The 23331-nt window shown below is 37.9% G+C and overlaps 1 protein-coding gene and 1 long non-coding RNA gene across 2 annotated transcripts in view; one reads left to right on the top strand and one right to left on the bottom strand.

Annotated features, from left to right (window-relative positions):
* LOC126175971 (splicing factor 3B subunit 3) overlaps window positions 1-23331 on the bottom strand; it is a 51813-nt gene that overhangs the window by 3605 nt on the left and 24877 nt on the right. Inside the window, exons 7-15 of the mRNA XM_049923068.1 lie at window positions 19327-19505; window positions 18933-19088; window positions 8180-8331; window positions 6844-6999; window positions 4633-4788; window positions 4148-4414; window positions 3723-3917; window positions 3270-3610; window positions 2872-2991 (exon numbers count right to left, since the gene is read on the bottom strand). Of these exons, the coding sequence (XP_049779025.1) occupies window positions 2872-2991; window positions 3270-3610; window positions 3723-3917; window positions 4148-4414; window positions 4633-4788; window positions 6844-6999; window positions 8180-8331; window positions 18933-19088; window positions 19327-19505 (1722 nt within the window). The remainder of the gene's footprint in view (window positions 1-2871; window positions 2992-3269; window positions 3611-3722; window positions 3918-4147; window positions 4415-4632; window positions 4789-6843; window positions 7000-8179; window positions 8332-18932; window positions 19089-19326; window positions 19506-23331) is intronic.
* On the top strand, window positions 8936-11447 carry LOC126175972 (uncharacterized). Its single transcript, XR_007535629.1, has 2 exons — window positions 8936-10969; window positions 11058-11447. It is a non-coding gene; the product is annotated as an uncharacterized LOC126175972 (long non-coding RNA).

Raw genomic sequence — 23331 nt, 5'->3', positions numbered from 1 at the left:
AACTGCAAGGAGAAATTCACAAAAGAACAATCAGCACTGTCATAAATTGGACAAAAAGAGGCACTTCGAGTAGAGGCTCCCGAAACACCTCTATTCAGGAAGATGCAATTTGTCATCATATACACACATATTATTGAAGGAAGGAATGTAAGTCCTGTTTCAGGGTACTAAAGCATCCTTGTTACGAGTCATGAGAAAGTCAGGATTCTGCTGTCAATTCATTTCTGCCGGCTAGTTATTAATAGAATACTAAGATACTGACACCTGGTGCTGCCACTTCCTTAGAGTGTTAGGAGGAACAAATTTTGACAATATAATTTGGCTTGATGAAACAAGGGTGAATGCAGCACACAGGCTGGAGAGATGGTACCATTAGCAGTATGGTAGCTTTGACTGGGAAAGGAGAAGAATAATTTTAGCACATGCCAGAAATTCAATGGTTTTATTGTCTGCTGTTATTCAGTTCAAACAAGTCCTTTGACTACCATGAAGAAAAGAACCACAATAACTGCTTCAAAAATTAACAAAACACACTAATTTTTATGGATAATGTGCCACTTCACTCTGTTACACAAGATAGGCATCTATAAAGGCAATGATGAAAAGGACATTATTTATTGTCCAGGGAAGTGTAAAATACAGAACCTGACAGTGGCAGAATTATTAGAACTTGTGTCACAAGACAAGCAAAAGTATCCAGTTTACATTGTAGACAAAATAGTGAAAAAAATACCAGCTCATAAAATGCTCGAATTGCCTCCCTATTATTGCCACTTCAATGCAATAGAACTGTTTGAGGCTCAAGTTAATCATCATACTGCTACAGAAAATACAAATGTTGACCAAAATGGAACACCTTTTGAAGGAGCATTTGAAAAAGAGTCCCAGATGACTGGGAAAAGATAGTGGATCACATCAAAGGAGTGATACAGGAAGTGTGGAATAATTAAGGTGTGCCACAACAGTGCACCAAAGATTTGATGTGTGTCACTACAAACAGCGACACTGATGCTTTACACTGACTCTGAATTAAGCAATTTTTCCTGTTGTCTGATTTGTGAGTAATGTATAGTACACTTTGAAGAACATCTTACTCCCATTAAATCTTGTGCCTGTGAATTTATTTAGATTCATTTCTCTTTCCCAAAGTACGACTAAGGAATACTGTTCATCCATATCATCATCATCATCATCATCATCATCATCATCATCATATTAGATATATCATCATATGGTAAGTTAGACTGAATGTTAAATATACTTCATTTCATATAGGCACCAAGGTAGTTTTTAAGATGTGAGAATAATATATGAAGATGGATTGCCATTCATTGTGTAGTGGAAATAATGAACTGCAGACAAGTACAACAAAAAGACTTCTGAAGTAAGTTTCTGGTCATACAGCCTTCTGAATTACAACACACACACACACACACACACACACACACACACACACACACACACACACACACACACACACTTTCTAAAGAGTGGTCATCTGGGTGAGAGTTTGATTTATATTTGTGTGTTTTTATCTAATTCAGAAGATTTTTGGACGAAAATGTACTTATTTAGTGATCTTTTTGATGTGCCTGTCTGCAACTTCATTTCCACTATACAGTCAGTAGTGATCTATCCATTTAATATCATCATCCCATGCCGGATACTTCACTGTTTAGTTGTTTTACATTTCTGTCAAAGATTATTGCTGGGGATCAAAGTTAGTGCTACCAGCATGACCCTCACACAGTCAAAAGTTCTGGATCACCAGCCTCAAAAAAGTAAAACGACAACCCTTGAGAAGAAAAGAATGTTTATCGCATTCTGTGACAGTAAAGAATTAGTTCACCAAGACTATGTTCCTCCAGATCAAACGGTGAACCAAAGTATTTGAAACATTTGAGAGAAGCAAATCAATGTTGCCACCCTGATTTGTAGCACTCTCAGGACTGGCTCTTACTGCAAGACTCCATAATACTGCTTTATTTGTTACTGAGTACCTGGCCAGACAAGCTGTCATTGTCTCCCACATGTTCTGTACCCGCCAAACCTCTCTCACCTAGTGATTTTTTCTCTTTTCCACGAATGAAAAGGCGACTGAAAGGGAAGCTTCAAGACACTGGACATATCCCAATGGGCTGTGATAAGTGAGCTTACAAGCAATGCAGTTGAAAATTTCCCTGTTGACTTATGTCAGAAACGTTAGCAACTGTGTATAGACAGCCAAGGGGACTACTTCAATACGAGGTAGTATCATTACTTGGAAAATGCAATTTTATATTTTTTTTAAAAAGACCTGCATTGGAACTTTTCTGACAAAGGTAGTAATACTACAGGGACATTCTGTGGTACTATTATTATAGCCATAATTGTAGCTGAAAAATTAAATATGGAAGTTACGACACAATCTGATCATAAGCACTATGAAAGTTTCAGAAACACAAGTTATCAAGCATGAAGAAACAAAATGACCTAACAACTATCTTGAAACACTGGGCAACAAGTGCCATCACATGCAAGCTCCTGTCTGCCAACCACTAATTAACACTGCAGTATCTTTTTCACATTTACTATATAGCACGACATGATTTAATATGTCTAGTCCTATATTCTTAATTCTGATAGAAACAGTAGGAATATTTTATTTAGGATGTAATTTTGTGCATTTTTACTGCATCTTTAGAATAGGTCCCTACAGCCATGGTCACTTGAGTGTGCATAGGTATTACAAATCTGGATCTTATGGAAAAATAAATAGAATGACTTCAGTGCTGTAATTATAATCAATGGCTTCAGAGTCCCGGACACAGCTTAATCATCATAGTCACTCATCTTAAAAAATTCTATATATGTATTTCCAATGTTACTTACTTGTAAGTATACAGAAAACCTCCAGCAACTTGTCTTGGATTCAGCTGGTAATCTTTGGCAACACCAACAACTACAAACTGCTGGTTATCTGGTTGATTAGCAAACTTCACCAGGGTTATGCTAGTAAACAAAAAAAAAACACACAGCATGTGTTAATATTTAACAAAATCAAAATTTGTACATATTTGCATCAAAACTTGTCAGTACTGCAGGACTATCATCAACAATAACAGACTGTTGTATTTTATCATCATAAATTATCCTAAAAGATTTACTCCTTCATATCTGAGCTCAACCCCCCCCCCCCCCCCCCCCACACACACACAGTATCCAAAATTAAATTCAAGCATACCAAACTATAAACAAAACATACAAATGTTTCTGAACTTCTGACATACCACATGGCAGCTTCATTTTGATCAAGCTTTATGAGCTGTTCTGTTTTTCCCTCCACTGGATCAAGAAGCCTTATAACAGATGCCCACATTCCAGGGCCTGCCTTAGGCGCACTGAATATATTTTCAGGTAAATCTTCATTCAAGAACGCTTCTGCCATTTCACGAGCAAGTTCTTGCTCTTCTTCTCCAGCTGCTTCCTTCATTTCTTCTGCCATCTGAATACGTCGCTGTTTTTTAGTTTCCTCAGTATAAGCATTATGCTCCGTTTCTGTAATAATCAGATGAGCTGACTCTTGATGAATTACAAATTTACGAGGTGTGTAGTCCACTGGAAACGAAACCTGCAAGGTAAGTAAATTTTTAACTGTTGTGAACCAATACAACTCTAGCCCTGTAGTTTAACACTTTAACTGAGCTTAAGTTTTGGCATCCAAATGCAGATTAGGGTGTTACCTGGTTAAACACAGCTCCCAGTTTTTCAAGGGCCAGAATTCTCAGTGTATTCGTTGAAATTGCAACAATACCCTCTGGGCATTGCTCAGAAGAAAAACCAGATGCATATTCAAGAGACTCATATGAAAGTGGTGTCAAGTGGAACCTGTTCTGGTAATAGTAACTAAGCCAAGACCTACTGGACATAGCTAACACCTGAAACAAATAAAAATTACAAATTATACAATTATACGTTCGATCACACATTAAAAAATCACCACTTTATGCAAAGAGTTTTTATAAAAAAAATTACCACTTTATGCAGAGTTTTTATAAGGATATTTTAGAAAGTGTGTAACAGCACAGTTCTATAACTTGAGGAGGATAAGGTACGATTCATTCTAATGACAATTATACTTGGCAACCATTCACTGAAAACCACTTACAGCTTCACTATCCTGCATTCTGATGCGAAACAATTTCACTGGCCTCGATCCAAGGTATCGAGTACGTGTGTCCGAGAGATCACCAGTCACTGGGTCCAAAACTGTCCTTAATAACACCCCATTCTGCAAGCCAATGTTGAGATACAAGTGGCTTGCAGCACCTGGGCCAGATTCTCCTTCCTGACCCTCTCCAGCTCCCATTTCAACAATACACAAGGATTCTGCTGCTGCAGGTAGTGCTTGCATGCTCAAAGGTGACAGGCAGTCCTGAAAATATATACAGTCTTACGACAGAAAAATTTATGTGGAGAATAAAGGTCAATCTTAAACAGTTACAATCAGTATAACTTTTTGCAGCAGCAGCAGTCAGATGAAACACGGACAAAATCATCACAACAACAACAACTATCCACAATAACTCCTAAATGTGTGTTAGAAGCTATCTCAGACTAGTCTAAGTGCTTAAAATTCAAATTATAACTTACTGATGGATCCAGAGAAATTATCCTGACAGTGTTATCAGCAAGACCAACAGCTAAAAATCGTGATCTTTGTTCACCTGGAGGAACATTTGCAAGTGCCATACAAACTGCTTCAGATGGCATTTCTTTCCTTTCAGTGAATTCATTCAACTGTCCCGTCTAGAACAACACACAAAACCACAATGTAAACAACGTTATCAAGGTAAAAAGAATAAACTTCAAGTAAAAAAGTTGCTGAACTATTTTTTTTATTTTGGTTCTCATCATACACTTATTGACAAACTTGATCCTTCTACAGTCATTTGCAAAAGCTAATTTTTTATAAAGAAACCTTTGTATGATGTTTGCCTTATTACTTCATTGTAATAACTAGTCATGACATGATTTAAAAATCTTTCTTGGCAGCTTTCTAACAGTTCCAAAACATTTCTCCCAGGAGCCATTTTTCTACTGCACAATTTTTCAACAAGCTGATGGTAGCTGCCAACAGCAGATAAGAGCACAACACTGAAGATGGAAATACTGTACACATGCTGTCCCCCTCCCCCTTCTTTGGACTGCACTATTACAATAGCTCTCAGCTTAAGAAATAAATAAGCTATTGGAGCACACTCCAGTCGTCTTACAATAATAGTAAAAATTACACTGCCATCATGTTTGTGCAAAACTACAGCAAACGAATTAGTGAACTGAACCTGTACACACTTGAGTTCACTCCAACTGAAACCGATTTCATATGGAGGCGACAAGTGGGTATTTATTTCTGCACAATCTTGTGACCATCAACAACCATGATGCTGATGGTGTTGCTGTGTGCAATAGTCTGTCTACAATCAAGTCTGTTTACACTTACAATGATTACCTAGTCAATTACAGGGAGAATTGAAGGTGTAAACTGCTGAAATTTCGTAAGTGGAATGCTGATACCAATATACTTAATCACTAAAAATCACGTCATTACAAAAGCATAAGCAAGTATTACAGAGTGCTCAACTACATTTTTCTGACATCCACCTTTACACTGCAATACTCTCTCACTCTTTAAATACTGTTATTTTTGTCTGCAACTAAAGTGACTGCAGTTAATATTTGCTGAAATGCAATTTAAATACAGGAAGCACATAAAGTCTAGGAACACTTTATTGTACAAGAACTTAACATTGTACAGATGTCATACATATTGCATTTCAAAGAGAAACTCAGTTTTTTTGTACAAGCATTCGATATGCGAACCATGCATGACCCAACAGACATCAATACGGTAATCAAATTCTTGCCATACCTGTCCGAGCATGGCATTTGATTGTGGCAGTGCCTTCCTGTATTCTCACCCAGAGTTCTGCTACATCACGTGGTCGAGGTGGTACATACATCGGATCTTTAATGTGTCCCCACAGAAAAGAGTCACACAGAGTGAGATATGGTGATCGGGGGAGGTCATTTCATGAAACAGCTGTCCCCTTCTGTGGCACGGCCAATCCATCGAAGCGTCAGCTCCTTGTTCAAGTACCCACAAACTTCACAATGAAAATGGGGTGGTGAAGCCCCATCCCGTTAAAAGATGAATAGAGAGTTTGATTGCATTTGAGGCATCAGTTATTGCTGCACCATGTCCAAGTCTTTGGACTCCTTATGAATGTCCCTCGTACGCACTCCACATTCACTTCACTCACATTGGCACATCTGCTTCTCTTTGCTGGGCACAAGCAACCTGTCCCTAACGGATTTCTTGTGCCAGTGGTAAATGGCCTTCCTTGTTGGTGGCTTCTTACCATACTTGTTTCTAAACATCTGTTGAACAGCTGTAGCACACTATTTGTTGAGCGCCAACACACACAAAGCTCACGCTGCACCTTAACTCATCATGTTTGCAACTAGCGCTGACTATTGGCAACTTGCTAAACTACGCTGTGGCGGTATACATGGAAAAAAACGTTCAGGGTTTTTCTTCAAAATGACTTATGTATGATATCTATACAATGTTTGGTTCATGTGCAATAAATAATTGAAAGTGTTCCCAGACGTTAAGTACACCCAGTATTTGTAAGCCCTCAAGACACTATTCACTATTCCCAGGGCAAGCAATGCAATTTTTCACAAAATCTATCATTTTCTCTAGTAGCTATACGTGAGCTTCCTCTTCACACACTCTACAGCACAAGAAACATCAATACAATCTAAAATAACAAAATTAGTTGTTATGAAAGTACTCACAGGATCCATCTCGAAATATATAAGTTCACCTCCTGTCAGTGCAATTACAACCTGCCGCTGATTGACAGCACATTTTACAATTGTCTTCTTTCCTGGAGCTGACCATTCATTGACACGTTTATCTGCTCTGATATGTCTGATTCCATTTGGGTAAACCTGGAACATATACAACCTCTATTGGATTCATCTAGATAACATCAAACAACAAATACTGTAGCACCAAAAAGAAGAAAGCATTAATTGGAACACAAATGCCTTTGAGTTCTGATAGAGCAGGAAGGCTATTTTCATTTATGCCATCTTGCTTTTGTGCTTAATCCCAAAATTTAGGGAAGAGTTTCTACTGCAATGTCTTTACAATAACTTGGTCTCTGAAGACACCCAAGATCCAGAATTATCTTTTTTGTTAATTGTACACAGTGACTGGCACAATAAGCCACAGCTTCAAGTAGCATATTCAGTTTTATATTTACACATTTTACAGTGTATTGGCACCACTGACTGATGGATAAAGAAGTCAATTGCGAAGTACCAATAACGGAAAGCAGACAAATCAAAGCTATACAAATTTTTGTCAACAATGTAAGGGTAAGGGTAAGGTAGATTTCCACTTAATACAAAGATGACAAGTTGCAGACATGCACAATTAGGACACTTAACACATCAGCCTTCAGCCACAGCCTTTGTCAGAAAAAGAAAGATAAAAACACCATTCACTCACACCTCACGCACATACGACTGCCAACTCTGGCAGCTCGGACTAGAATTGGTCAGAGCTGCAGGAGTTGACTATCATGTGTGAAAGGTGTGCTTGCTTCTATAAGTGGATGGTGTGTGTTTTTCTGTATCTTTTGCTGACAAAGGCTGTGGCTGAAAGCTTTGAGTAAGTGTCTAAACTGTGCCGTCTGCAACTTAACATGTCATCTCTATGGTAAATAGCAATCTATATTTCCCTTACATTATTAACTTTTACGAGATATTGTCACGTTCTAGAACACAGTGTTAAGCAAGTTTTCATTCACAGAACTATTGTATCACTTAACTATAAGGTATTCTCTCAGTAAGAATGTAGAAAAAGTGACTATTCCTGCCATGAAAGTGCTATTTCAACACTTTCCAAATCTGTTGCTTCATACACTTTGCACAGATGTAGCCTGGGCGCACACATTTTCCTGCTCATCACAACTCCACAGTTGGTAAGCACTCTGCAAGCTTCACTCCGGTTATGGTATGATATAAGTGAAGATAAATTAAGAGGAAGAAAAAGAAGTGGAATGAATAATGTGGCCATAAACATTAAGTGAACAGATAAAAGGATAAACCACTGATTGCACACCTGCACTAGAGCATCCTCACCCAATGCTGAGCAGGAAAGTGTTGGCGTAGTGCCCAGGAATCCAGAATCTGTCACTTCTTCTACAGTTTCTCCAATGGAAAGAACCAAAGTTGCATTTACGAATGCCACAATGATATATGCATCATATTCCTCTGAAAAACACGTTAAAAGTTCATCATCAGGCAATTTCAGAAGACAGCATACAGAAAGATTCCAACTACACAAATAAACCACTGTGTTATACACATATTACTGAACTGTTAAGACCACTTTTCTCTGCAGCATTAGCACCCTTTATAAACTTACTTCTGATATTTGATTCATCCAGGCCTGCAGAAACTACCCCAACTTATTGTATGTTTAAAATTAGTTGCGACTTTTGACATCTGGCTAACCGGAGGGGATGTGCCGCCACTCCCAGGTATCATCAATGGCAAAGTGACTTTCCCTACATTGCCAAAAGTTCAATCAGTACAGTATAACTGTTACCATGCCATGAATAAATAGTAAAATGTCATGTGCGCGTTAAGATTCACCAATGTTCATTAGCTCTAGTAAAGTGATATTTTCCAGCATTTAAGTGTTGTACAGTCATCAAATATTGTAAACAGGTGACTTGTGCTAGCATTACATTAATAAAATCAGTGCAGCACGCCTGAAAAAACTTATCAATCCTTACAATGTTTATGGTTTTCTACACAGACCTAGAATCTGCCGACACTAGAAAACGAAACGCCGGGGAGGGGGGGGGGGGGGGGGGGGCACATGTTTTGGAAATTTCTTTGATGTGCAGCAACATGTACGCTGCATTTCTTCGTTTTATTGAGGTATAAATTCGAATTCCACCAAACACTGAATGTTACTTTCCGAAGCAACGAAATCTAGATTGCGACGCGCTTTTGTAAGCCAGTCATAGCTCATGTCACATGATCTCAGCAGCTGATGATAGCACAGGACACGTAGAGTGGTCAACCAATAGTAAGATCACTCTTAAGCAGCGCGAACACACAAAAAGAAAAGTTAATGGTTTAAATTAATATACATAGTTTTGCTAGAAGAAAAACAGCTTTCACAAATAATATTGGTCTCTTAAGATTAATAAGCTGCAGAGAGGCTAAGCTTCCACATATGATGTGGACCATTTTCCGCGTGCCAGTAAAATTTTTAATAACGGCGTAAATGTCTGATCTTCTGGCCTCAAAATTCTTCTAGATGGTCGTCCTCAAAGAGTTGATTTTTAAATGAGAGTAAAACGCTCTGTGATTTAAGAAATTCATTGTACATTCTCGCACATAGTTAATCTTGCGTAAAAGAAAAATAACAGGCGTCACTGCGCCTGCTGCGCAGCTACGACGACGCAGGAAGCTCGCATGTTAGTAAGTGTAAAATATTAAACGATCTTGCATTATGTCATAAAAGAAACAAGACATCAAAGGATACTTCAGGAGCATCGGAATTTCGTGAACTATATTAAAATGCATAATTCGGCTTCTAGTGCACAATCGATGTCCAGATTCGGATGTAAATTTTCTTGAGTACCAGTACTGTATTATCTCATGTTTGGTTCTTTATTATGGCATAATGCCATACGAGCTAGAAAACTGAAAACGTGCACTTGAAATACAGCGAACAGTTGAAACTAGCCAACAGTGTGAAATTAAACACTTCGCTTCAAATAAATTGACTGCCTCAGCGCAAAATATTAATAAAACCAAATCTCTTTAGCAAACCGACAAAAACAACTTCATTGTTCTGCAAGGTGATTAATGCTCGACTGTCAGAAAGGTGGAAATAAAACCGAAACTAACAACATATTTTAGCCTTCCGTAATTATGCGAACATATATTAATTCATTTGGTAGCTCCCAGCCACAGAAATCAGTTTTGTTTTCATTTAATGTGAGAGCAATAAACAGAGAGGAAGCGGCAAAATCACTAAACGTGAACACAGGTCACGTGGAGACTACCCACCTCCCCACTACAACTGCTCTATGCATCAGCCCTGGATCTACGAAATTTCTGAACCGGAGCAATTTAGATAGTGGCGCCCAGCCACACTTCTGTAGCCAGAAGCGGGAGAAAGTACTACTCATAGGCGACTGTACTGCGCATGCGCAAGAGCCCGCCCACAACTGCTCAAATGAATCAAATGGAAACAGCTGTCATGTCACGCTTATCGGAGGCAATTTGTTGTTAGGAAGCACTGCATTTTCTTCCTAAAGGCTTTCATACACTTTGGTTAGCAGCGCTTGTAAGAGCATTGTGTTTTGTTGTTATATATGGCACCTTTCCTATGTGACTTAAGGTTTTTTTTTCCTCTCGTTCATGGTTTTTTGCTGCAGCATTATTCTGCAGAAGCGGGATACAGTAATATCCTTCGTTAGAGTATTGGTTCTTACCAGTCAAAATCACAAAAATTTAACTGGTAACTAAAACAAGGAAAAGTTCCTGGAATTCTAAAAAATTTCCCAGGTTTTTCCCAGTTTTCCCCCAGACGAAAAACTTCCCGAGTTTTTCCCGGATCGTATACACCCTGCAACAGTAATGGACAATGCACCATACCTCTGTTGTGATGGCTAAAGCTCCAACAATGTCGTGGAAGAAAGTGGATATTGTGCTCTGGGTACAAATAGATATTTCATTGAATGAAGTTCAACCTAGCATGTACAAGGTGTGAGTTAATGAAACTTTTAGTGCTGTACAAGCCAAAAACTCCATTGTACAAGGTCAATAAACTGGCTAATGTTAAAGGACATAGTTTTAGCTGGCTTTTTCTGTACCACATTTAAATGTATGGGCCTAGGTGAAAAGTAAGCAAGTTTATGCTCAGTGAGGTTGAAATGTCGACAAAAATAGCCATTGCAAATGTCACACCACAGGATTGGTCTCGAGCTGTCATCCATACCGAAATGGTAGTTGATGAGATATGGATTCTTTAAGTACTATTACGAGTTTTGAGTAGTACGTAACTGCTCCTATTGCCACGTTAAAATTGTTTCATTTGCCAAAACATAGCAGAGTTTACAAATACGAATCCTACTAACATCTAGTGATGCTGGAACTGTGACAGAATACTGAAACAGTGTTAAACTTGCCAGGCAGGGCAATAGTTTATGAAAAAGTCCACCCTCAGAATAAAAACCAAACTTCTGTACTTATGTTGTTTCTCAAGATTGCTGCCTGGCTCAAATATCCTTCCGGGCTTGCAGAATAATTCGAAGCAATCCCTATTTTCACTGCAAACTTTAGGAATTTCTTGCAGTAGTGTACCCGATATCAAAATATCAGAATAACTATGATCATTTACAAAAGATAAGCAGTTCATCATGAAGCAATAAGATGTACAAGAATCAAGACTTCTGGCTCACTGTTCGTGCAGCCAAGTGAGCCGTATAGATTCTGTGCAGAGCATTACTTGCTTTATCGTCACCTCAGCACATGTTGGCAACTATGCTTCCCTCCATTCACTCCACACTGAACAGTCAAAAGTCACAACTAATTTTAAACACACTGTCAGTTTTTTGTTTAAAGGGAATATCCATCTGAGAAAAATCTGCAGCTTTTGATAAGACTGAAGTCTGATGGAACCTATAAGGCACATATGGCAACAGGACATATCTCAGTTTAAGTATTTTTGCCACATGCATTGTCTTGAGATTACTTACTTCCTTGCCAAAACTGGCATTTTTCCATGTACCTTTTCATGTTGTTGGTCCAGAGGTTAGCGTAGTATTGTCTTAATTCTGTGACCAGTAGAAAAGACTGACGCAATGATCTTTCCATCCCACTACATTGCCTTTGCTTTGTTTGGTGGTGATGAAACAATATGCAACGTGTTTGCACTGCTGTGACTTCTCTTTCTCAGAGGTACAGTAATGCAAACAAATTTCATCTGCAGTCACAAACAGGCAAAATAAATTTTGTTGGTTTCTCTGAAAACAGGTCAAATTGTTTGGGCACTCCCATTTTCATGCATTTCTGATCCTGCATTAAGAGATGTGACACCCACCTAGAAGATAATTTTTCATAACCAATACCACAGTTAAAAAGTGATACGTCCATTTAGATGACATCCCTAAAACTTCAGCAGTTTCTCACCTCTTTAGCAGGTGATCCCCATGACCATCTTATGCACTTCTGCAATAATTTTTGGGGTAGTGGGCACATCTTTACCAACCACTATGCAAATCATCTAACCTATTGTAACCAAAATTAAACCTGTCTGTACATTTTGTGACAGTTTAACATGGAAAAGCAGAGTCAAACAGCGTATTCTAAAAATCTGCATGAATTGCACTTGGTTTCATAACTTTACGTAGTACTTAACAGCTGCTCAAATCTCAATTTTTTTAAATTCTAGCGAATCAACAGACATCAACATTACAGATCTCTAGCCAGAACACTGGCAGATCACGTATTCACTCAAAGGATTACCTATTATTAAGTGTGAGGATCTCATTGCACTATTGCAGACATCTGGTGGTGAAGATTAATTAGGAAATTAATGTTTGGTACAGAGAATAGTACACTAGAGCATTAAGGCAATTGGCAGAAATATTCTTGAACTTTCAATTGCTTGTGTGATGGAGTGAATAATAGATGGTTATGTAAAAAATTTCATAGCTGCAATGTGAGGCAAACTAAATTAGACTATACTGTGATCAAACTAAATTCAATGACTGGGAAAAGGCTTTATGGTGCGTGGCGAGCTATCTTCCTCACAATAAGATTTTTCTTTGTATAATTTTTAGTCTTGTACAGTGCTCTACGTAGTTAAAATACCCTGAAATTATGCTCATTACATAAAAAGTAAGCAGAGTTCAAGTATTCCACTAAAAGGAACACCTCGGAGTGCCCAACATTCACAGCAAAGTTACCTAAATAGCACTTTAGTGTTGCTGTATAATGCAGTTATTCATTGAACAACACTGACTTAATAACTTAATGATCACTAATTTATATGAAAGATTGGAGTATAGGCACTAACACTTCAACACGGCAGTCGAGTGCCTGGGAACAGACTCTGCCTCCCTCTCACAGGGCTGATCCTCCTTTATGTGCTGGAAGTCTTACTTTAACCGCAAGCTGTATCAGGATTAGTCTCTTCACTCATTTCGGAGGACAAAAACAATGAGTAACACAAAACTACCGTATATACTCAAATCTAAGCCGCACCTGAAAAATGAGACTCAAAATAGAGGAAAACAAATTCTCCCAAATCTAAGCAGCACCTGAAATTTGAGACTCTAAATTCAAGGGGAGAGAGAGTTTTAGGCCGCACCTCAAAATCGAAACAAAGTTGGTCCATAGTAATATGAGATACAATTTAGGGCAATGAATGACGATACAGCTACAGTAGTTTGATTCGAGTTGTAAGCTCAGCAGTTAAGCTTTACCAGGTAGCCATTGCTATGCGTCAGGCGCTCCGTCCGAATTTATACGGGTACCCTTCCTTTTTCGCGTACTTCGTCTGGTTGAACTGATTGCTTATTTTTCTTTCATCTGATAAGTGCCGTTCTCTTTGTTATGTGTGTTTATGTCACTCTAAGCTGAAAATGCATTATTGTACTGTGTCATGCATTGTTTGTCGCATTCTGATAATGAGTGTTTACGACCTGCCGCCGCTCGTGGCATGGCTTGCTTTTGTGCGCGCTACCACCACTTTAAAAAAAGCGTCTCATTAGCGAAACAATGTCAAGAGACTGCTATTTGTTTACTTTGCTGCTTTCTTTGATAATGATCAACAAGAACCAAATAATAGCTTGCATATGATAGAAGATATTCTGAACGAGAGTTTAGCGAAAATTTTTCTACTTTTGAAAATCTTTGCAGGCGCCTCTTTAGTACATTACATTCTGCACAGAAATTAGTCGTCTTAAGATTTAAAAATCTAGTCAATTGCCATGCTTCATTTCTGACGGTATCGCTGTTAGGCATAAGAATAATATGAATATAAACATGACATGATCTGTATATTATTCTGCGTTTGCTGTTGTCTCACTCTAGTTTCGTAGTTTATTAGGCAGACAGGATTTAAAAGACAGCAGCAAACACGAAAGAATACATGGCAAAATGTTTATATTCGTATTATTCTTATGGTGAAGAGAATACTGCATGTGATTCACAATTCATAAAATTTCTTATCTGCAACCATCTCTTCTCACATGTAGGAAAAAATTCAGAATGTAGAGTTGGCCATATTGACAAACATCCCAAACAGTCTTGCCAGTCGGATTTTTGTAGTACATTGAAATGCTGCCACATTTGAAGATGAACAATACGGAATTTGTATTTACTTCATTGGATAATGTATGAAAATGCAATGGTCGAAACTCGGGGCGGGGAAAAAAAGCTCATCTTCCACATTCTTGTAAAGCTATTTACTAACGCAGAGGTTTTGGCTCCAGTATTTATCTTTGTGCCTGCAAAGCATGCCTGTGTAGTGCTACATATATTCGACGGCAGAAGTTGGTTGTGGAGGCACCTACCAACATTTTTCAGAACTTCCGCTTACTTTGCACTCGATTCTAAGCCGCAGGCGGTCTTTTGGATTACAAAAACCAGAAAAAAGTGCGGCTTAGATTCAAGTAAATACGGTAAGCAGAGTACACTCAGCATTTTTTTAATGGCCCAACTTTTATCTTAAACAACAGTTCAGGACATATCTACCTGATCAGTTTCTACTAAGAAAGTCATCTTTAACACATCAGAATACTGAAAATGAATTCCCTTAGAAAACTGTATTTGCTCAAAAGCAAGTGCTGTCCTAGATTCTTCGTCTACTGCAGCAAATTCATTCTCCACTTAATCCAAATTTTCGCACAATTATGGAACGAATACATGTCAGGCAGAAACTATTTTTAACAATATATATGACACAGTTTCATTTAACTCCTGACTGCTATTTGTCTTTCAGATTTGTTCAAAAGCATACTTTTATATTATTGGAATACAAAAGTTCACAAAATCCCAAACTTTAAGATTAAACTACAGGCACAGTAAATCAGTATCAACCATGTTATACAGGATCACATGCTGAATATGCACAATTCTCAAAAACACATTGCTTACATCAAGAAAAATGGGGACACAAAATACTACTTACAAGAATTAATACAATGCATATCCTGCCCTGTATAAGCAAACACTACAAAATTTTGTTGTTCTGCTTCAGTACAACAGTGATTTGTGTAGTTACCACGGCATGTTTTAGAAAATCAGACAGCGTACTTTTTCAATATTATGTCCATTCTTCACCTAGCTACCTTTACTAATCTATTATTGGGGTTTCTTCTCATTCAGGTATATATGGAACACAGGAAAAATTATACTTCGAATGCCTCTGCGAGGAGTAACTATTCTAATAGTACCGTTAGGATCCCTTGGTGAGCAACACTTACCCATGGAATAAATAAACCTGGGACCATTCATGCTGCCCTTCCCTGTATACATTCAACATCCCCTATTAATCCTATCTGGCACAGGTCCCACACACTTGAGCAATATCCTAGAATCAGTCACGAGTGATTTGTAAGCTTTCTCCTTTGTAGACTGATTGGCAGTTTATTGGTAGAATACTGGGGAAGTGCAAAGCCTATCAACTGCTTTACCCACTACTGAACCTATGTGATCATTCCATTTCATATCCCTACAAAATGTTACACCATGGCATTTGTAGGAGTTAGCCAATTCCAACAGTGACAGTCTTAGTATATTACATTTTTCGTTTTGTGCAGTGCAAAATTTTAAATTTCTCAACATTTAGAGCAGGTTGCCATGTCTGCTCCCATGTTGAAATATTATCAAGATCTGACTGAATATTTACACAGTTTCTTCCTGATAGTTCATTACAGATAACTCATCTGCAAAAAGCCTGATATTACAATTAATGTTGTCTGCAAAGTCATATGAACAGCAAGGGTCCCAACACACTTCCCCGGGGCATACCCAAAGTGAATTCTACATCTGACGATGACTCTCCATTCAAGATAACATGCTGCATCCTTCCTACCAAAACATCTTCAATCCAGTGAAAAACTGGGCTCGATACCCCATATGATAGTGCTTTTAACAATATGCATAGGTATAGTTCTGAGTCAAATGATTTTGGGAATCAAGAAATAATACAGCAGTACCTGGTTGTCTTGATCAAAAGTTTTCAGTACATCATGTGAGAAAAGTGACAGCTGGGTTTCATACGATTGATGTTTTCAAAACCCACGCCAGTTTGCAATGAGGTCACTCTGTTCAAGATACCTCATTATGTTTGAGCTCAGCATATGTGGACACATAATATTACTTGAAATAATTAACGTAATGCATAGGATAGATAAATTCTAAAAACAGAATTTATGTGGACATTACCAGGAAGGGTTCACTCACATCTGTATTTTGTAAGTCTTCATAATGTCACAGTATCTGCCCAATCCTGTTGCATGAACAGCCAATGTACAGAGTTAACTATTCAGTACTCTACTACACACACCTGAATTTTACCCACTGCCTTTACACAAATGGGAAGTTGGATGAAGTATGTTCTATTTAATTTTGACATTAAGACTCACCACACGGCATTATACTCTTCTGGACATGTCTTCCCATTGGGACTTAATTTGTAACAACATCCAGCATGAATGATGCAGCGACAGGACAGACATTAATTATACAAATGATGAAAAATTCTGCTAGAATTAGCAGCAAAATATTCCTATGGAAAGAAGCTTAAACCAACAGTTTGGAATATTAACCTGCAGGACAAGGCAAAACTAAAGGTCCAGAACTAGCCCCATCCAGTCCAGCAAATTTTACTTCTCAAGAAGGCTATTTCATAACACACTGCACTGCAGAAGTTTCATTCTGGAACCATGAATACTCCTAAATGCAACTTTTCAAGTTTTACATGTTTTTGTGGTGGTGGTGGTGTACAGCTTGTGAAAACAGTTAAAAATCATGGCTGCACACATGTATTTAATTATTACACAATCAGTTTATGTCATAAAATGACTATTTTCTGGTGTATTATGGCATAGTAATCTAGTGTCAACAACCCACAATACTCTGTATTGTCACGTGTTTCCCCAAAGAATTAATGGGTGTTGTAAGTGCTTCTGATTTACGGTTGTTGAGGTTTTGTTTGCAGCATGCTTGATAGTGGTTGTGGGTTGTTGTGCATATGGTTACAATGTCACAATATTCATGAAGATGGTCCATTTAGGGCAAACTAGTTGTGTGAAATATGGTTTTGTCCAACAGTGATTTTTTAATAATTTAAAGTTTTGACTGGCACAAGCAAATCAATGTTCCAGATAAAGTGGGTGTAAAAGAATAAACATTTAGCAGCCACAAGCATAAATCAGTGCCTTGTTTTATTATCAGTGCTTGTCAGCAACACGGACCAAAGCATTATCATCACAATGCTTGCGAATGCCGATTCTCACTCGAAAAAACTTTTGAAAACTGTTTTATTTTGACTGGGTAATAATATTAAAGACATTTATCTCAATATGAATGTTTGTTACAGAATGAAACTTTTGCCTTAATGGGTATATGCTCACTGTCTGGATTGCCCACTCTCGTGGACCCAGTTTAAGAATTGAATAATACAATTATTTTACCCTATTAGTTCTCACCTTATTCAGAAGCTTGCCATATTCTTCAGTTCTACCCAGTGAGGCCGCCTGAAAGAAAAATCAACTGGTGTTTGATAGATTTTATCAATTTCACCAGTCTGTCTATTATTAAGCTCAGAATTCCAAAATACATAATTATAACATATTCATTAACTTAATATATATTTTTTGAAATAATAATGGTGAGAACCAATACGTAAGTAAAGCAACATGCATTGGCCAATTATATGGTAAAGAATCTGAACTACTGACTAAAAATTGATCAACTTATTTTTATTGTCAAAATAGATACCTAAGAAACTAATGTGTGTGCCTGCTACTACCAAAAACCCAGGTACCAGCAGAACTCACATTTTCTCTTCTCACTCCTGAATAAAACTGAGGATTTTGATGAAATGACCTTTTGTCTTAGACCAAACTAAAATTGGCTGGAAAAATTGCCGTCAGACCAAATTACACCTCTTATTAATTACTGATTTTTTTTCCCCAATACTTCACTGCTTGTTGCTTAAACAATTTTATTCACTTATCTTTCAATAACTTTTGAGCTTTAGTATCAATACTTGGGCAATATTTATCCCTCTTCATTAATTTAAGTAACAGGTTTCAACATTCCTCTGATGATGTATTCCTCTCTAATTCTGCCTCTAGGTATAATCAGGAATAGTTGGGTGATTATTCAGCTTAACCCGTCTTTATTTTAAAAAATTAGGAGATAATCTCTCTAGCAAAACACAGATACAGAAGCCATGACAGTAGGAAAAAGTTTGAGGCAATTTCCTTAAAATGAAGGGTACAGCGAAGAACCATAGGTACAAGCCTAGGCAGAATGGCAAAGAGCTACAGAATGGCAGGAAGGGGAGAAAGATGGATTTGTAAATATTCTCTGATTGAGAAGGCTGAAAATTCGCAAACTTACGAAGGCCTTAAAAAAAAAAACGGGGCATGAGGGAGACTTGGTTTAAGTAGTAGCCATCTTAGTATTAACTTGCACATTTCATGTTCAAACTGAAAGACTAGAATTTGAGGTTTAAACACTACTTCCAACAACCAATACATTCTAATGATGGGATTACAAAGCCTTACAACCTTGTGAAATTAATGCTTTACAAGATAAATGCTCACCATCAACTCTTCGTTTCACTGTCCAAACGGCATTGGGGTTGCCTGGAAGTTCTGAAACTGCCATCTCTGACACTTCCAGTCCATGTCTAAGGACTCTAACAGTAGAGCGAGGTCCTCTGCCACAAAGCATGTACAACTGTGGTGTATCTTCATTTGCTGTTGAGACAAAAATAGCACTGAAACTACAAACATTCAAATTAACGTTACTTACAAATGAAAATTACTTTCCCTCAGCTCTCATAATCTCTGCACACAGGGCAACCCTGCATTTCTATGGAACCCTTACAGGTTTCACAGAATCGCAGTCCCCCTTGCAACGGTTGGTTTCATCATAAGGAACTATAAACTTATGTAAAGCAAATACTTATTACAGTGTAAAACAAAGGAAACTCACCCAAATCTGCTACCTGACAAGCCATTATAGGGGACAAAGAATCAAGTTCATCAACCAGCACTAAGTTCCTCAAATGTCTTGGTGCAAAGAAAAATGTGTCTCCTTCTTCCAATGGCATTGCAGAGCTAAATTCTGGCTCATCATCGTCATCACCTAAGTGTGCAATCTGGTACAAATAACTGGAAGAAAATTTAAACAATTTTCAGACCAAAAAAATAAGATTGCATCATCTAGTATACATTTTGAATAGTTTAGTCACAAATTGCAAAAAGTTAAAATCTCACAAAAACTAAAATTCCATCACTTCAAAATATCACGTGATGGTGAAAAATAACATACTTTTTCAAATGAATGTTGACTTCCTAATTTGTGTGTACATAGGTCACAATTAAAAATACAGAAACATCGAAAGTGCAACACATTACCACACTTAATATGTGGCTGGAATGCCACGGGCAATCAAAAACAGCTTTTAGTCATTCCAGTTTTCAACGTAATCTTTTACCATTCTTTCTGCAAAATGGTGGCAATTCCATGTAGTGATCACACAATATTCTCTTCAAAGTGGACCATAAAGCTACAATACTGAGATCTGGTGACCTGTGGCCAGGGAAGATGCTGTAACTCATCCTTGTGGTAACAAACTCGTCATAGGTTATGTGAGCTTCCCGAACAGGGACCCTGTTATCTTTGAACACATCACCACTGGGGAACAAACACTGTAGCATGGGATAGACCTGAACAGCCAAAATGATTACACAATCATAGACAGTAATGCGACCCTTAAGAGTACCGATTGAATGCCACAAAATGGATGCCCAAATCACCACCAACCCCATCCACATTTCACTCTTGGGATGAAACCAAAAGTTCTGAAGGGTGTGCAACAATACTCATTCAACCAAACAATTTTCTTCCATTCACTATAGACCAGGTTTTATTGCCTCACCACTACATTTTTCTGTTACAGGGATTTGCATCAGTGATGGGTAGTTTTGGAATTCCAGCTCATCCTGAGATTCCCTGCTTATAGAGCTCAGTGTTGTTTGGCATTGACAGTGTTCGAGAGTGCAACTTTCAGTTCGCAGTGAGTCAAGTAGTAGTATTCATTTTGTCACTATCACCTTCACTAGCCACCAATCACAATCACGTTAACACACCCCCTTTGGTCTGCATTGTGGCTGGGTGGATGATGATTTTCCACTTTCCTTATATGCAGTATAAATCTTTTGATCCCGTGCCTCTTGAAACCACATTGGTGTATGCATGTCTAGGTGTTTCCAATTTTTGTCTTATCTCTGTACATTTGTACTATTTCTGACCATCACCTCTAATGCTGCACATCATATCTCACCATATCAATCAACTGGTGGGTCCCACAGACCAGAGTAGCCTTCTCCTTTCCAACCCTCCTCAAATCTCATTTCCCAAGAAGGAACTAACAGTTCCCAAAGTTCATTCTACTTTTATGTATAGACAGTAATCGGAATTACAACCCACCTCCACCCAAAGCCAAGTTCTGGCCAACAATTTCATCTTCTTGTAACATAAAAGACATTTCAAGTAAGCATGAAAACTTTCTGGAGTGGATGGAACCTGTGGAGTTCCATGGAGCAGATATTAATGGAGAGCAAGTAACAAGCTTTCAGATAAATTTTGAAGTTACATTTCACTTAAAAATAAACCATATTTTAAGACACAAAACTATCAGAGAAAAATCAATGAGCTAGTATCAGTTCTAATTATAAAGGGACAGATTACAGCAAAAATGAACAAAGTACAAAAGTTTAACATAGAAATATGGGATGCAACTATGCAGTGAGAAACAAATGGAGAAGCTATTGAGTGAGGAACATGTTAAGAGTGCATCCCCAGTTAAGGGAAACACACCGTAGTAGAAAATCCAAGTATACAATGTGGTATGGTATATGGAGAGTATACGTGGATGAGGAGAAAAAATTCCTGGATTTTTCCCAGATTTCCTGGTTAAAAATACACTTTCACCCAGATTAAAATACACTTTTTCCTGGAACTGTAAAACTTATCAATCCTTTCAATGGTTGTGGTTTTATACACCGGCATAGAATTTCCCAGCACTTTTGAAAACTAAACTCAGGGGAGAAAAAAACATGTTTTGGAAAGATAGTCTGATGTGCAGCAACATGTACACCGCACATTTTCGTATTATGAAAGTATAAATTAGAATTCCACCAAAGACCGTATGTTACTTTCCGAAGGATTGACATCATCAAGATTGCGATGCACTTTTGTAAGCCAGCCGTAGCTCATGTCAAGCCATCTCGCCAGCAGATATTCAGAGCATAGGACACATGATGTAGTCAGCCAATAGCAACAACAATGTTAAGCAGCGCGAACACACAGATAGGAAAAGGTAATGGTTTAAATTCATATACATAGTGTTGCTACAAGAAAGGAAAAGAAAAGCTTTCACATATAATATTGGTCTCTAAGATTAACAAGCTGCGAGAGAAGCTAAGCCTTCACACATAATGTTGATCTTTTTTGCATGTGTTACACTTTAAGATACATCACGGAAGTGTGCCAGTAAAATTTTTTAACAACGAAATAAATGGCTGAAGATGTGGGCTTGAAAATATTCTAAATGGCCATCCTTAAGGACTGATTTTTGAATTAGAGTCAAACGCCTGTGATTTAAAAAATTCATTGTACATTCTCACACACAATTCATCTTGCATAACAGGAAATTATTTTGAAAGTAACACTTTACAAACAACTATTTGGAATAGTTTCCCGCGACCTGTTAGAAATAGATTCGTTTCAGCAGTTGCCAGACAGCACCAGATAATAGGCGTTGCCATGCTTGCCCAGCTACGATGACGCAGGAAGCCCGTACATATAAAACAAACGATCTTACATTATGTTGTAAAAGAAAGAAGACATTGGATGGTACTCCAAGAACATGGGAATTTTGCGAACCATACTAAAATGCATTATTCAGCTTGAAATGCACATTCATATGTCCAGATTCAGATGGAAATTTTCTTGCATTACCAGTACTGTGTTGTCATGTTTGGTTCTTTATTATGGCATAATGCCATACATGCTACAAGATGAAAACGTGAACTTGAAATGCAGCGAACAGTTGAAACTAGCCAATAGTGTGGAATTAAACACTTCGTTTCAAATAAATTGACTACCTCAGCAGAAAAGATTAATAAAAAAAGACACATTTCTTTAACAAACAGCTGAAAAAAAAAAAAAACCGAAAAAGGCAACCTTCATTGTTCTGCGTTAATGCTTGATTGTGAGAAAGGTGGAAGCAAAATAAAATAACATATTTTAGCCTTCTGTAATTATGTGAATGTATTTTAATTCACTTGACAGCTCCCGGTCACAGAAATCCATTTTGTTTTCATTTGATGTGAGAGCAATGAAGAAATAGGAAACAGCAAAATCACTTAACGTAAACAGGGGCCACGTGGAGACTACCACATCCCCACAACAACTCAGAGTGCTCTGTGCATAAGGTCTGGATCTACGATATTTCTGAACTGGGACAATATTAGATAGTGGTGCTCCCCCTCCCTTGAGTATTTGAGGCAGGACGCCTAAAATTTAAGAAATCAACTTTTCAAAAGTATTCATTTTATAGCGCACATCTTTCTCAAGAGTGATACATAAAACATATATGTCCGAGGGAACATAAGACATGTTATTTGGTCTTAAGTGTGCCAAAGTGCAGTGCCATGCCTCTTCACACAGCATTATTCTATCGCACGTCTATATTTCGCTGTGTGGAATTCAAACGTGTAATATTTTGTAATGGGTGCCATCAAACTATATTCAGGCCAGTGGAAATTAACATGTCCTGTGGTGCCTCTCCTGCTCCCAGTCAGTCCCCTTTAAAAAAATCTGCAATTAGTACTGGATGGGATTATTTGTATCTGGCAGAACAAGAACTCTTCAGAAAATTTGCAGTCTTTACTGCCTATTAGCTAATAACTTGCTGCTTTGTGCGACATA

Source organism: Schistocerca cancellata, chromosome 3 (genome assembly GCF_023864275.1).
Source record: "Schistocerca cancellata isolate TAMUIC-IGC-003103 chromosome 3, iqSchCanc2.1, whole genome shotgun sequence".
NCBI classification, from domain to species: Eukaryota; Metazoa; Arthropoda; class Insecta; order Orthoptera; family Acrididae; genus Schistocerca; species Schistocerca cancellata.
The sequence above is the reverse complement of the archived record's forward strand: the minus strand, read 5'-3'. Positions and strand labels throughout refer to the sequence as shown.